We start from the raw sequence: 15363 nt of genomic DNA, 5'->3' as shown, positions 1-15363 counted from the left end.
TAACTATGGATTCAATGGTAATACTTTTATTATACTTAATATCAGGTTACTAAATTCATACACACATGCACACAGACAAAGGAATAGAAGTATAGAGATATACGTACAAAGGTATATATACCTGTTAAAAGTTTCCCTCAGGTTCAGTGAAATATATCAAATGCCTTTGCCTTTCTCAACAGCCAAAGGGTTGAGCCTTGAGAAGCAGGAAAATCAGCTCAAGCTCTATTGTCAGCTTCTGGTGACAGTCTTCCTGGTATCGCAGACTTGGGAGTTTGTGAGCTCTGAGAGGCATCCCGCTTAGAGGCAGATGCTGTTTGCAGCCCACTGCAGGAGAACTCAAAGGGCCTCACTTACAACTGCTGCTTGTAGATTTGAACATGGTTGGCTTTAGTCATCGGTAACTTTCTGTCCTGGCTGCAGTCAGAGTTGGTAATTAATGGAGGGCTTTTTTTAAATTCCACTGACAGTGGTATCGTACCACTCACAGTCATAATAAAGAGCATTCCCGAACTTGTTAAGGGATGTTCAAGGTTGTCAGGTGTTGGTGGTGTGCAGATAAGGAACGCTTCTCGTACAGCCGATTAGTTTCCCACCTCGGCCGTGCTAGTTACTAGTACGGTTCAGGGATGCTTTACTGCCCAGCTCGTAGCACACAGCCTAAGGCCTAATGGGGATTCCTGAGAGCATAGAGCAGCCCAGGGAAGGGAGTGAGATAGACCACCATGGTCTTCCATAACATTTTCGTACACAAACTGATGATGTAAAGGCTAGATCAGTGGACAGTGAGGTGGACTGGAAACAGGCTCAACTGTCAAGTTCAAAAGATTGTAATCAGTGGCACAGAGTCCAGCTGGAGGCCAGTCACTAGTGGTGTACAGCAGGGGTTGGTACAGGGGCCAATACTATTTTAACGTCTTCATTGCTGGCTAGATGATGGGACAGAATGCACCCTCAAGAAGTTTGTAGGTGATACAAAACTGGGAGAAGTCGTTGATACAGCTGGTGGACATGCAGCCCTTCAAGAGGACCTCAACAGGCTGGAGAAATGGGCAGGCAGGAAGGTCATGAAGTTCAAGAAAGGGAAGTGCAAAGTCCTATGCCTGAGCAGAAATAATTTCCATGCACCAGGACAAGCTGGGACCAACTGGTTTGCCCATAAGACAACAATGTGCCCCTTGCAGGAAAGGCTGGTGGTATCCTTGGCATTACCAGGGTGGTGATGAAGGTGATTATTTCTCTCTACTCAGCCCTGATGAGATGCGTCTGAAAGTGCTGTGTCCGGTTCTGGGCTGTCCAGAAAAAGAGATGTGGGCATACTGGACCAAGTCCAGAGAATGGCCACTAACATGAGTAAGGGATTAGAGCATCTGTCACAGAAGAGCGAGCAAGAGCTGGGGCTGCTTATCCTGGAGGAGAGATTGAGTGAGCTGGAACTGGTTATTCTAGAGGAGACTCAGGAGGATTTTATCAATGTATACATTTTTTTGGGAGAGTAGTAAAGAAAACACATTCTTCTCAGTGTCCAGTGAAGAGACAAGAAATGGGCAAAAGTTCAGATACAGGAAATTCCATTTAAATATAAGAAAAGACCTTTCTTTATATTGAGGGAGGTCAAGCACTGGAACGGGTTCCCCAGAGAGGCTGTGGAGTCTCTGTCAGTGGAATTACTCAATGCCCAGTTAGACATGGCCCTGAGCATCCTGCTGTAGTTGGCACTGCTCTGAGCAGGTGGTTGGACTAGACTGATCTCCAGAGATACCTTCCAGCCTTCATTCTGTGAGTAGCCTGCAACCGTGTTCCTATGTTGGTTAGGTCACTACTTGAAAATTACTATTGAGATACACTTATATAGCCTTATTTTACTGAATATGTGGTATTGGCGCGTTTTTGCGTAATGTCTGAGAAAACACGAGTGGAGTAGTTACAAATAGATATTTTTGTTAGTAGTCTCTCAATGGCGGTGCCAAGGGACAAGTGGAAGCAAGAACTGGGTGGTTTGACTACTTCCATATCAAGGTTGTAGTGTGGCAGAGAAATACACACAAAAACTGCTGATGCCTTTACAGTCCCTCTGCTTGCTTGATGACTGAAGGGAGACAACTGGAGGTGATACTAGTATTGAACTTCCAGTGAATCTTGTCTATTATTTTGGAACAGTGTCATAATTAGCAATTTACTCAATAATGCCAAGCAGGTGTTCTTTTCCTGCGTTTGTGATGAGTAACAATCTTCTTGTTAGTCTTGCTGTTGCATTTAACCAAAGCTATGTATTTGATAGCAGTGGTGATGCAATTACCCTGTTAGATGACAAACCTGACAGACCTTGAAGCCACTAACTTTTTATCACTGATCACTGTTACTGTTTTGTTCATAATATCATTTGGAGGTCATTGAAAGTACCTAAAAATAATGGGCGACGGATCAGACAATTGGCCAAAATGGAGACTTTTTTCTTTTTGCCACTGCCATGAAAAGAGCATAACTGCATATGTGGATGGCAAGCTTATATAAAACAAACAAAACAAAACAAACCCAACACCACTAACACCCCACAAAAAAAACCCAAAACAAAACAAAAACAAACTAAAACCACCCACACTTGATTCTGGATTGGATTTCTAAAGCTAGATGTTGAAGTTTCCTTAATGTATGAAGTCTTGACACTGTAATGATTTAATCTTTGTGAAGAACATTTCTATGAAAGTTTCTTGAACCTTTTCATATTTCCTGGGATTTTATTGTTCTTTTGTTTGTTTTTACAGAATAGCAACTGGTTTGCTGACTCTCTTGATCTCTTGCTTCTCATTGACATCTCTTTGTAAAAGTGGAAATAAGTACAAAAATAATGAAGATCTGAAAGTACATTTTTATCAGGTCAGTTGCTACTTTTCAGTAATTCTGAATGTTAGAGGGTTTTTACATGCAAATTTTTACATACTTTCTAAGAACATGTTCCTACTAAGGCCACAATTTTCAAGAGGAAAATGATTGTTCCTAAGAGTTTTCCTCTTGACCGTTTCAGGAGGACCATGTGCTCGTAGTAATACGCATTTTTAAATGTCATCATCATATGTTCCCAAAAACTCATCCTGTGCATATTTATGTGTATTGAGACATAGACATGCATACACATTTTGATGCTCTACTTAGTTTGTCCTGTGTTCAGTCTGTGTATGTAACTTCCAGTGATGTTCGCAGGAATTGTACATGCATGCTAAAGAACAGGCTCGCTGGTTCAGAGGGTTCTCTCCAGTTTCTGGTTGTTCCAGTGGTAGTGCCCGGTGACAGGATAAGGGGCAACAGGCACAAGCTGCAACACAAGAAAGTCCTTCTGAATGTGAGAAGGAGCTTCTTTACCTTGAGGGTGACAGAGCAGTGGTACAGGCTGCCCAGAGAGACTGTGGGGTCTCCTGCTCTGGAGACATTCAAAAGCCACCTGGGCATGATTCGGTGCAACCTGATTTAGCAGGGGGTTGGACCAGATGATCTCCAGAAGTCACTTCCAACCCCAACCGTTCCGTGATTCTGTGAATAACAATGTGAGATTGATACTGTGCTGCTTTTCTGTTGGTTAGATCTTCTTTCAGATGAAAGATGAGAATTTTTATAGCTTCATGAAGTAGGTAGATCTTTTCATAGTAGGTGCTAATTAAGTTCTAGAGAGCTCTTAAGATTCTAATAATACCTTGCATGTCTGCTGTCCTTTTTTTTTTTTTTTAACTTATTACAAGATAATGGTTTTATTTTGGGACTGGCTTTATTGGTTGTGACTTAATAAGCGCTGGAATTTCTTATTGAGCCAAGCAGTGTATTCATTATATTAGTGATTCAGGCATGGAGCTCAAATTGGTTAAAAGGAGGAGGGGAAAGAATAATGAATGCTTAGAGAATAATGAATACCTGAGCATGCATGCATGTATAGTGTGGTGGTGATTTCTCTTAACGTTTCCAGCTTACACGTGGAAAAGATGTATCAGTTCCTTTCCTAAGCATTCAGGACAGGTATTTCCAGCATATACTCAGCAGTAGATTTCTCACTGGAATGCCTGAAAACAACTTGAACTGGATGGGGGAGTGAGAGAGCAGCTGGGTGGGCAGCTGGGCGGGCAGCTGGGCAACGTCAGCTCACCACACAACTGCTGCAGCATCTCAGGTGGTGTGACTTTGTGGAGAAGCTCACAAATGATCACAATAATGAAATAGGTCTGTAGTCAAAAAGTAATGCTGGATTATTCTTGAGCCAACTTTAGAGAATCAGGAAATTCACACACAGAGTCCTGAGATACTTAATTAGATGAAAATGTTCTGCTTGCTTGTTCAGGGAATAAGGTCTTTGTTTTTCTCCCAACATTTAAGATCGTAAAGCTCCTCAAATTGCTCCTTAATCAGAAAATATTATGCCATAGTGACATCATTTTAGACTTTTATTTCGGAAGCTTACTTGGGAATGGAAAACATGGGATCCACCATTCATGCTCTGAGTCAGAAAAAGATTGGTAGGGGACATTATTAAAGAACATTGCAGAGGTATTACACATGTTTCTAAATAAATAACTTGTTTTGACATTAGGTTGGTTGCATTTAGTTAGTTTGAAACAGGAATACAAAAGGAAAATGTTTGTCAGAAGACTAGTATTTCTAGGCAACAGAAGTCTCTTATTCTCCTTTTGCTTTTTCTTTTGAGTTGGAATTTTCAGTGGGGACAGGGAAGGGGGTAATCTTACGAGGTGCTGGTTTGGAGCAATTTGAGTGCATCAGTTTTGATTTACAACTCCCAGGCAGTTTTAAGGGTGAGATGAATCCTCTAGTCAGATGAAACGAAACATACCAATTTTGCAGTGACAGACAGCGATCAGGGCACTGACATTCATATACACAAGCACTGTCGGGTTCCTGCTTTACATCTGACAAGGGATTTCTTGAAAGCAGGTTTTGCAGCTCCCCTCCACGTAAGCTTTCTTTACATTGTTCCTTTGTAGGCAGGAAACTAAGACTGGTTAACGGTTCTTCATTTTGGGGAATAAGAAGATAGGTTAATTTGCTACAGGTCTGTTGTCTTTGTGTGCCACTTTCCTCTCAAGCATTGACTGAAGTGGAAGGGAAAATGTGGTGTCCCTTCCTCACACTCTTTAGTTATGGTTTGCCTTGGGGATTCCCTTAGCCACTCTGCTAATATTGTTTATAGGTTCAGCTCTGGCTAAAAGCCTTTGAATTACACAATGGAGGACTAGCTCGTGTTTCTAATTTGTTACCTCTTAGCCTACTGATCTGGCCAAGCTTCTCTGATCTCTGATTGGGATTCCTTGACTTTTATTTCTTTTTTCTTCTTTTTTTTTTTAAATCCTTTTCCTCTTTGTTTTGATAGTGTCTGTGTGCAAGAACCCTCTTTTAAATCTTCTATTTCAGTTCACATCAAATTTTTGCATCTGGTCATTTGGGATGAGATCCATTTTCATACAGGAAATCAAATAATATATCCCAAAGGTTCAAGTAGTTCTTATTTCCCTCAGTCGTTCTTCACAAGTTATTTTGGAATTGCATATGAATAATGACACTTCCCATTTCAGTTTTCTTCCTATTTCAGTCACAGAAAAAGAAGGATTCAGCATCACCTAGGCTTTTCTTTGTCCTTCCGATGAATCTTTTTTCTCTTCTGAAGATAACTTCCTTTATTGTCCAAGTGAGCTTCCTTTTCCATCTGGGAATTAGCCTGTAGAGAAGATATCATGCTTGGTAAGGAACAAAGCTTGTTCCATTACATTAATTGCTCTCCTTTTGGTCAAAAAGAAACCAGAATTGTTAGAGACCATTGGAGCAGGCAAAAAAGCTACCAGTTTGCATGTAGTCCCTCACAGAAAAGGTAATTTCCCTCTCATCCAATCCTGAACTATGTATTTTTGTGTTGGTTTCTCCATGGATGGGACAGAGTGTACACCTTAGCAAACGAGTACGAACCACATACCTGTATGGATCTGAGAGGCCATTTACAGGCTACTCATTTATTCACTGATTTTGTACCTACACACTACATATTCCAACATGGGCATTAGCCTTAAAGAAACAAAAAAGTCCCAGGCAACCAAACAGCATGATAAAAAAGATTTTTTTGCAAAATTATATAATTAAAGACAATTTAAAAAGTAAACATGCAAGCTTGAGTAACTTGTAGCAGAATTTACATTTCTGCTACAAAACCTTCAGTTATGTTTAGACCTAATTTTGAATTTTTGATACATGTACTGGTTGCCTGAGGCAGGAGATACTAATCAACACCCTCAGTTTCTGAAAACTGTAAAAACTTTCTCAGGTTTTCTCTTGTTATCATTAAATCAGGAATAACACTTTTTTCAGTATTTTGTTTGCTGTGGCAAGGAGAGAATTGTCTTTTGGTTAATGTTAATTCTGTCCTCTGGCGAGGTGGGCATTGGTCTCTTTTCCCAAGTAACAAGTGATAGGATGAGAGAAAATGGCTTCAAGTTGAGGCAAGGGAGGTTTAGTTTGAATATTAGGAAATATTTCTTCACTGAGAGGGTTGTCAAGAATTGGAGCAGGCTGCCCAGGGCAGTGGTTAAGTCACCATCCCTGGAGATATTTAAAAGACATGTAGATGTGGTTCTTAGGGACATGGTTTAGTGGTGGACTTGGCAGGGCTGGCTTAATGGTTGAACTCCACGATTGTAAAGGTCTTTTCCAACCTAAATAATCTGATGATCTTCAAGAAGTTATTAAGGCTTCAGGAATGGTGAAAACAGGATGAACGTGATCAGTCTATCAGCTAGACTGATGCAGTACTTACTGCACAACTTAATGTTTTTGCTGGAGCAAACACCAGTTTCTCTTTGCTATCAGTTTCGTAGGTGAAGCCCAGTTTCTGCTGCACTACTGAAAACACAGTGGTTTCCATTGGTTGGTAGGGTTGGACCACGTTATGCCCAGGAGACTTGAACTTTGTGTGGATCCAAGGTGGTCAGATTATTAGTTTTCCTCTCAGAATTTGGAGGAGAATTAAACAGTAGGAATCCATGTCATATTAGTGGAAGTAGCGGACAGGAAGAATGCTTTCAGCCAGCCTTGTATAGGGTCCAGCCTGTGATGCTGGTTCTCCTGCTGTTCTCTCTGTGGGTGGCTACATTAGATGCTTAGGAGGGCAGCCAAAGCTGCTGGTGAAAAGGTGTTGGGACTGCAGATGTCAGTCTTGGTTTCCTCTTGTAGCTGTGACCTACAGATGTGTGTTTCTCAGAGGCCTGTTCTTAATGTGTTTTAAGAACAATCTCTTTAAATAAGAGATTTTAACTTCGAAGAAGGTTGTGAAGGGGGAAAGAAGACAGATTCTTAGCTGGAGACCTCAGTTTGCATCCCCGAGTTACTTCTGTGCTTTTCCACAGTCCTGGAGTTGTTGGTGAAAGCTGAGAACAGTTTGAACATTAATTAAACTATGAACACAGGAGTCTCGAAAGCAGATGCTGAGCCCTTCCTTCCCTGGAAATTAACGTAAATCTATAAGAAGTAACTTGGGTCTACTAATGTGCCCAGGTCATCACAAGTCTTCCAAGGCACAAGGTGTATTATGGGAGATGACACAAGGTGAATGCAGAGTGATTTCTCCAGTGACCAAGGGATAGCAGAGGGATTACCAGAGCTCATGATACTTAAAGACATTGAAAAGATGTATCAAAGAGGAGAGTTCTGGCCTGAATACAACAAAAGCATCCCAAAGAGACCTGATCAGAGATCTGAAGGAAGCAATTCCCTGAGCTTTTGGAGGCTTAATGCTTTCACCTATCTTACTGACGTCACGCAGAAATACCGGTGACAAGTTCCTGTGGCCTGAAATTAAATAGAAGCAGCAGACACTGAACACCTGTGAAACTGGGCCAAAAGAGGATGCTGACTGCTAAGTATATCCTCTGAGCAGGTACCGCTAGGTATCACTTCGTCTGGCAGGGGAATGGCAGCTATTCATGTGGTAAAAAGTGACGGATGTGAACAGTGTAGCTTCTTTGCACTCAAAAAGCCACAACAGCAATTATGTCTTCTAATGGCAAAGTACTGTGCATGCTTGATTTGCCTTTTAGTGGAACTGCGGAGTTGTGAATAAATAGCAGTAATTGGAAGCTTGACTCAAGTATTTTCTTGGATAATTGTAATCTTTCAAAAATAACTAAGGTAATTTTCCTAAGGTTTTTTGCACCCATTTGATGTCTGAATGGTGTCTCTTGAATTAGTCAAGAAAAAAGGACTGCTTCTCCAAGGCAGAGGGCCTTGCTTGAGGTGGTTCAGACATTTTCATTTGAACAGTCTGCTAAGACTGCGATTTCTTTCCATCTCTCAAAATCCACCTCCAGTCTGCTCTGCTGCTGCTGTCTTTTCTTACAGGAGCTGTTCTGCCCATGCAAAGCTCTTGCCTTACCTACTCCCCCTCCACCCTGTACCTGATCCTGCAGCAAAGCCAGAGGTTCTGCTAGTTCTTGGTGGCTGCTGTTTGAGGACCAGTGCAACATATGTTTTCTGTGGTTTACTCAAGCATTTTAGTAGTTACTCTTGACAAAGAGCCTGTCATGTCAAATCAGTGATCCAGGGCACTTGTTTAAACTGTTTAAAAATAGCACAAATAAACAGTAAGAATAATAAAAATAAAAGCATAGAAGGAAGTTTTAAAAAGCCTAAATTGTAAAAAACTAAAACCACTCAACACTACATATCAGACTTCCTTTCTTATGTTGATTCAGATGAGGTGTTTATACAACTCTAAAGCGTATTTACATATTTAGTATGAGCTGGCAGAGATCCATACATTGTGTTTCATTGTCTGATTTCTTCTTTCTAGATGTTGAGTATTGCACTCTCAACATATGTTGTGAGCAGTACCCATGACAGTCTGAAGAGCAAACAGGGGTTGCCTGTGTTGAATCAGATTACTAGCTGGATGACTCTAGGTGAGAACATCTTCCCTCCTGAACTTGTATGCTGATAGTTTGTGGGGTTCGGGGATGGGTGGGAGTGATGACACTTCCTTTATTTGACTAATAGTTCTTCAGTGACTTCACTATTTTTTCCGAAGTGAGGTTTTTTGAGGAATGTGTGAGAAAGTCTTCTAAAGTAAGTTTGTAATAGAATGCAAACAACCTTGATTTACAAGTAGCTTTATCTTTTGGGTTTGGGTATTCTGGAAGACGCCTTTTAGGGATGTAGTGGTATAAATTCCCTTTTTGTTTCACTTGGAGCCAGATAAGGGTGATGTGAGATGTCCTGCAAGCAATCCAGTTAAGCATAGGGAAATGAGGAAAGGTTGTTGCTGTATTTCAATAGAAACTTGAAGTTGCAGCTGATGGCAGAGACCGTTGGGGTATGGCAGTGTTCTTCAGAGCTGCCTTGCAAAATACCTGTAAGCTAATGATGCTAATGTTATGTTTTATATGTGTTATAACCTAATTATTAAAGGGAAAAAACAATCCACAAATCTATGGATTGTTCACCACACTAGAATTAAAATCTTAGGATGATTAAACAGAGCAAATGTAATTACTACTGCGCTTGTGGAATACAGTAAACCAATACCTTTCATATCTCAGCTGTAAAATAATTTCTGTAGGGTTCCATTAGAAAATATTAAGCATTATTTATCCCTGAGTGATCTGGAACGTGGGATTTGTTCTGGAGCTAAACGTATCCCATGCAAAGATTGATGGCAGCTCTTTGTTTAAATTCCTGGTCTTTACTTCTAGCATAGCTTAATGGAAGAATTATGACTCTTCTTATCTGGTTGCTGGATGTCTTGTGCAGACCTGGACTGGTGACATTGTTTTAACTCAAGCCAGTCTTGTCAGCTTTAGAATCCTGCTTCCGTTCGAGGAAATGGATTCAAGATTAATACAACTGATTGTGATCAGTGCGTGTGTGAGCAGTGCTGTCTTTGTAATGCAGTTGTCTTCGGAGCATTTTCCTTTCCATCATGCTTTTCTAAACTCTTTGTAGGCTACTAAGCTAAGTGGGGATCTCTGTGTGATGAATTCTTTGTAGTTGTAAAGTCGATGAAATCAATGATGTCCTGCTTGGCTTACTGGAGCAGGAATTGAGGGTAAAGGTTATCTTTCTCTCCTGTGTAAGGGTGAGAAAAAAACATTTTTCATCTAAGATGATTTGGGCAGTCAGAGAGGTCTAAAGTTATGAGGAAAAAGTATATTAGAAATTCTCGTTGCTGTGGGTGATGTTTCTATGATGAAAAATAAAGCTAACAGTGAAGTAAACTGTATATACCCAGAAAGTCTACTTGCTGCCACAGTAGTATTGAATATTTTAGCAAAGTCTTTCAGACTGGAAGTAATCATTTTAAGTGAATGTGATATACAGGGTAGGAGCTTTATGTACTTGCTGAAGTTGCTCTAAATAATTAAACACAGAACTAAGCAAGTAAAAAGCTAAGGCATCCAAAAACATTTCCTCAGTACTCCTGTTGGAGAGAAGTGCCATGTCACTACCATAACCACAACCAGCATCTGCCTTGTCACCAGTGTGTACCACAAATATGGCACCATAAGAATTAAGGTACCAAGCTTTACTGTAGCTTTTCCAAGGTTGGTGGCATTACAGGTGGTCAAACTCCCCTTTTTTTGCTTAGTTCTGGAAGAATGGCACTGTTGCTTACTGAACTGTTATTATGCACTTCTGTGTGTATTCATATAACCAGAAACACACAGTTATCAGTGTTTATACATCATAACAAATAATTATTGACAATAATAGATAATTAGTGATGGGTAAGTTTCTGCAGGCCTGTGTCCAGCTGGCTTTAGGTGTTACACAGGATGGTTCATGCACTGGATGTTAAGCACAAACATAGAGGTAAAACCAGGAGGCATAAAGTTAGTCCAGCTTCTTCCCATGTTCTTCAGAACCATCTTTATGTTAAGAGATATTTCTAAATAAATGTTTATTAGATTTCCACTGATCTAAACTTTAAAACATATCATAGCAACCTGCCAAATTTTGAGGAATTTAGTGTCACAACTGGGTGGGAGGGACACATAGACATTTGTATAGGTCAGCCAGAAACCTGCAGGTCTTTTGATGGTTAATACCTGATGTGTCACATCAGAGATGGAGGGGAAAGGCTAATTATTACCTACCAGCCACTCATCTGTTCTCATCTGTGATTGCGCTCAGAGAGTGATAAACTTCTGATGTGCTGAGTGTCATTCACAGAGGCCAGTTGCCATGCTGAATTGCTTTCTAGCCGTTCTGACTTGCAGTGACGTCCCTGGAGTTCCTGCTTGAGCTGGGCCCTCTTTTAAGTAGAGAAAGCTACAAGTGATGCTGAAAGGCTGGAGCACCCTTGAAACGAAGTCACTCATTCTGTAATTGTAGCAGTGACCAAGGCTGAAAGCCAGGAAGTAAAACATACTAACCACAGATTTTAGAAACAGCCTCATCTCTCTTGCATGATATGCTTACTATAAATATTAATTTCTACTGTGACAGTAAGCACAAGTGAGCACTTTCCATATATTATAGTTTCATTTCTGTTCCTTAATAGAGTGATTAATAATTATGACTTACTGTTGATGGAGTCTTTGAATGATTCAGTAATAAGGGCGCTATACTACAACGAAGAATCACACCAATGTTATTTGTCAGCGCACTTCTTTATAAACACATACAAAATTCATATTAAAAAAATTGGGTTTAAAGACTAATTCACAACAATGCTTTTCCTTCTCCCTTTCCTCGCCTCAAGCACTGGCCACTTTTCCTCTGCTTTTCTTCCTCTTTACTCCTTCTTCCAGTAGCCCATTTCCTCTCTCTGATTTTCCTTACCTCCTGCAAACTGTTGGGCCCTGTCCTCACCTGCAGAAGTTTCCTAGCTGGAGTCATCTCTTTAGGGGCAACACAGACTCTACTAACTGGGGCTGACCGGACAGTTGAGCAATGGACTGCACTAAGGAGCAGCATGTAACTCTTAAGATCCCACACCTGTGTCAGAGAGATGCATTGCGCATTGAAGTCAAGAGGCATGAATCATGACATATAGGTCCCCTGCAGTTCCTTAAACATTCCTGTTTTAAAACTTTCAAGTAGAGAAGCTAATAAGTTGATAGTTTCTGTACTTTACTTAGCAGAGTTTTCAGTTGCACCTCAAAATGTTGCAGGTTTCCTAATCTAATCCAATGGAGCAGTGGCTCTGTAACTGCGGTAACTGATGGCCAGAGGTCATCAGGGCCATAGTAAGTGGTTCTCAGAGTAGTATTAAACAGTCAAACTTGACTATTTTTTGGGGTAGTGCTTCTGCATCTTCTGAAGGACTTAATCAGTTCCTGAGAAATTGTAAAGGCTGTGAGGTAGAAAGCCAGGGAATTAAAATGATAGACAACTGAAATTACTTTTGATAAATATTAAGCATTCCAAACATTGGGTTTTCTTTAGCAAAAGTGACTTCCGAAAACAGAAGGGCATATATGACCGGTATTGAGTTTCTGTACAAAAAGTGTCAAGATTTGAAGAATGTTGTCTTGTTACTAAGTTCGAAATGTTTTGCACGTAGTGACCAATGGATCTTTTTTTTTATTGCAGTTTCTTCCTCGGTGCTGCCATTACTGAGCCCCACGTTTCTCTTCCAGCGACTGTTCAGCATAGTGCTCTCCCTGATGTCTACCTACCTGCTCCTCAGCACAGGGTACTTCTCTCTTATTCTGTTTGATTGATCTGACAGATGGAAATCAAAGGCTAAACATGAAACTGCTGAATCTCATGAACATTTTTGTTAAAAGTGTAACGTGCTTCCAACTGTAGTCTCACCATTTATCTCTTTGCTTAGTTTCCTAGATAAAATTTATGGGGTATTTCCATATTCCTCCTTGTATTATAAACACTTTTTTTTTCACATTCCTTTCAGCTAGACCAAACTGTGACTGGAAGGGTTTGTATTCAATCTTGCACCAGAGTAACACAATGGTTAAGTTTTATGTTGTTTCAGCACTTGCTTTTCTGCTTGCAAACAAAAGGAAGTAACTTCTTTCCCAGCTGCTCAGCGCTGATATGTAGTTATGGCTAAAATGCCATGTGACAGGAAACAGGTAGCCCTAAAATGAGGGGGAAATTTATTCACAGAGATTTTCATGAACATAATTTTTTTCAAAGGGATGCTAGTCCTTATAAACAGTAGGGCTTGCTTCTTTTTGGATGAAAGACAACTCCTCAGAGCTTGTAAATGAAGAAAACGCTGTCAGCCAACCATTTTTTTTCCTACACTCAGTATCTCTTAAGAGCATACTTAATGAGGAATATGGGAACCATTCCTTCCGCCTCCCCTCCCACTTATTCTCTGGATTTAATTACACTGGAAAATTTAGTGGTATAAAATATGTTGCAGCAGACATTTTGCAATCGCTGCCTCTTGCGGATACTCTCATTTTAGATGAAGCACATTTTTTAATTTTTATTTTTATTTTAAATATCCTGCCTCCCCTTCCCTCTTCCCCACTAAGATTTTGATCTTAATTTTACTTCTGTCCACACACACACTATTACATTCAACCTTCTTAGTCCTGGCTATTGGATAAAGTATGAATGTTGTTCTCTCTGAGGCTGGCAACCTCCCTGTTTGTATTTTGGCCCTGGACCAGACCATTTAAACACTGACAGCTCTCTACTGTCTTCCTACAATGATCAGAGACACCCAACAAATTTTGGAACAATTCTTTCAAAACAAAACAAACAAAAGCCACACACACACACAAAAAACCCCAAAAAACCAACAACCCCCAAAACAAGCAATCATTGCAAAAACAAGGCGCTCCATGCCAGGAGTATCCAGTGTTTCTGTCTTCAGTGCTCTGTTATACCATGTAATGATAACTTACTGTGTTGCACACATAATTACAGCACCTCTCTGGGTGCAATTAAGTGGAAGTGTTGATGCCAGCTGAAGAGCGTGGTTGCATACAGCCATTTGTCACTGACTCAGTTGAAGACATTAAATTTATAGGCAAGTGTAGACTGTTGTGAGAACTGCAGGTCCTTTCATTAGAGACAACCCAACCATTGTTGTCTTCATGTTTAACTGCTTGTCATTCTGATAATTAAGGCAGAAACGTCTATCCAAAATGTATCATTCCAGTTTGAAACTGCTTTGTAGCTACACTGTTGGGGAGGCACAACAGAAACACTACCAAGATTAACTGCAATGGTTTTCTCAGTTTAAGACAAATAAGAGTGTGTCCACGGCGAGAGGGGGGAAGGCAAAAATTTAAAGTCTTGTCACTATTAGTGTCACAGTCAATGTCAATGTTATAATTTTACCCTGAAAGAAAAAAAAAAACAAAACTGAGAGGCACTGTGAATTGCAACTGAGATGTAGAGACAAGGAAAAGTTAGTATTATTCAATGACAATCTACACCCCTAAGTTATCTAAGGGTTTTAATCTCTCACATAAGTACACTCATAGTTTGCTCTGTCTGAGTGCTGTTGGAGCCAGAAGTACTCCTCTGAGACAGGAGGTGTAGCTAGAACAGTTTAGCAGCCTTGGTTAGAGTGTGCCTTGGTGCTGCTATTGCAATGAATTGCTATATAGTGAAGAAAAGGACGCTTCAGTGAAATGCAACGTTCTTTGTATTTAACAGATTCCTCTCTCCTTGGAACTAGACTGAGATCACCAGAATGAGCTTGATTAGGACCTAAAGAAACACAAGTCACTGCCTAGGCTGGACTGTAACCCCTCAGTTCCAAGTAGCTCTTATAAAATTTTCCATTTTGCAGAAAATGGGTGCCAAATATGATTTTTTTTTTTTTCGTGCTTCTTTTTAGTTTTATTCCAGTTTTGTAAAGTTAATCATGACACAAAGGGCCCTCATTCATTTTTGTGGTAGCCATCAAGTGAAAAAATGGGTGTGCAACATGACAAAGCTGATGCAGCCTTTGTTTCTCCTACTTTTACTATGTAATTACTGTATGACTTCAAATTTTGGCCAGCCAACTGTGGGTGCTCCTCAGAAATAGGGAGAGAAGGGTGAGAATGCCACTAAGTCTTTACTATATAATTTGTGTAAAGAAAAAAGTAAAGAAGCATGTCAGTATTTGATGTTAAATAGTTGTTAGTGACTGCACTGACTATGATTATTATGCACTCTTCAGGTATGAAGCTCTGTTTCCACTGGTGCTGTCTAGTTTGATGTTTGTGTGGATAAATATGGAGCAAGAAGCACTTCAGCACTATGGTCTTTCAGGCAAATCAAAGGTAACAGCTCCAGATAGCTATATCAGGTTAATGATCAACTTTATCTCTTTTTTTCCTTGAGGGTGTAATAAATATTCTGAGTGGTTTTCACAGAACAACACTTTGCATTCCTTTAAGTTTGGGAAGCCAG

At 40.2% G+C, this 15363-nt stretch overlaps 1 protein-coding gene across 4 annotated transcripts in view; it reads left to right on the top strand.

Annotated features, from left to right (window-relative positions):
• The window catches only part of PIGN (phosphatidylinositol glycan anchor biosynthesis class N), a 107017-nt gene that overhangs the window by 73298 nt on the left and 18356 nt on the right, over positions 1–15363 (top strand). For all 4 annotated transcript variants that reach the window (XR_013926471.1, XM_080377809.1, XM_080377808.1 and 1 more), the window contains 4 exons: positions 2766–2877; positions 8831–8939; positions 12571–12673; positions 15131–15233. Coding sequence is in view for 3 of the 4 variants with exons in the window: in XM_080377809.1 (XP_080233935.1) it covers positions 2766–2877; positions 8831–8939; positions 12571–12673; positions 15131–15233 (427 nt within the window). In the remaining variant the exon portion in view is untranslated. The remainder of the gene's footprint in view (positions 1–2765; positions 2878–8830; positions 8940–12570; positions 12674–15130; positions 15234–15363) is intronic.

This window comes from Falco punctatus (genome assembly GCF_963210335.1).
Source record: "Falco punctatus genome assembly, chromosome: 3".
In the NCBI taxonomy this organism is placed as follows: Eukaryota; Metazoa; Chordata; class Aves; order Falconiformes; family Falconidae; genus Falco; species Falco punctatus.
This window is presented reverse-complemented; position numbering and strand designations above follow the sequence as displayed.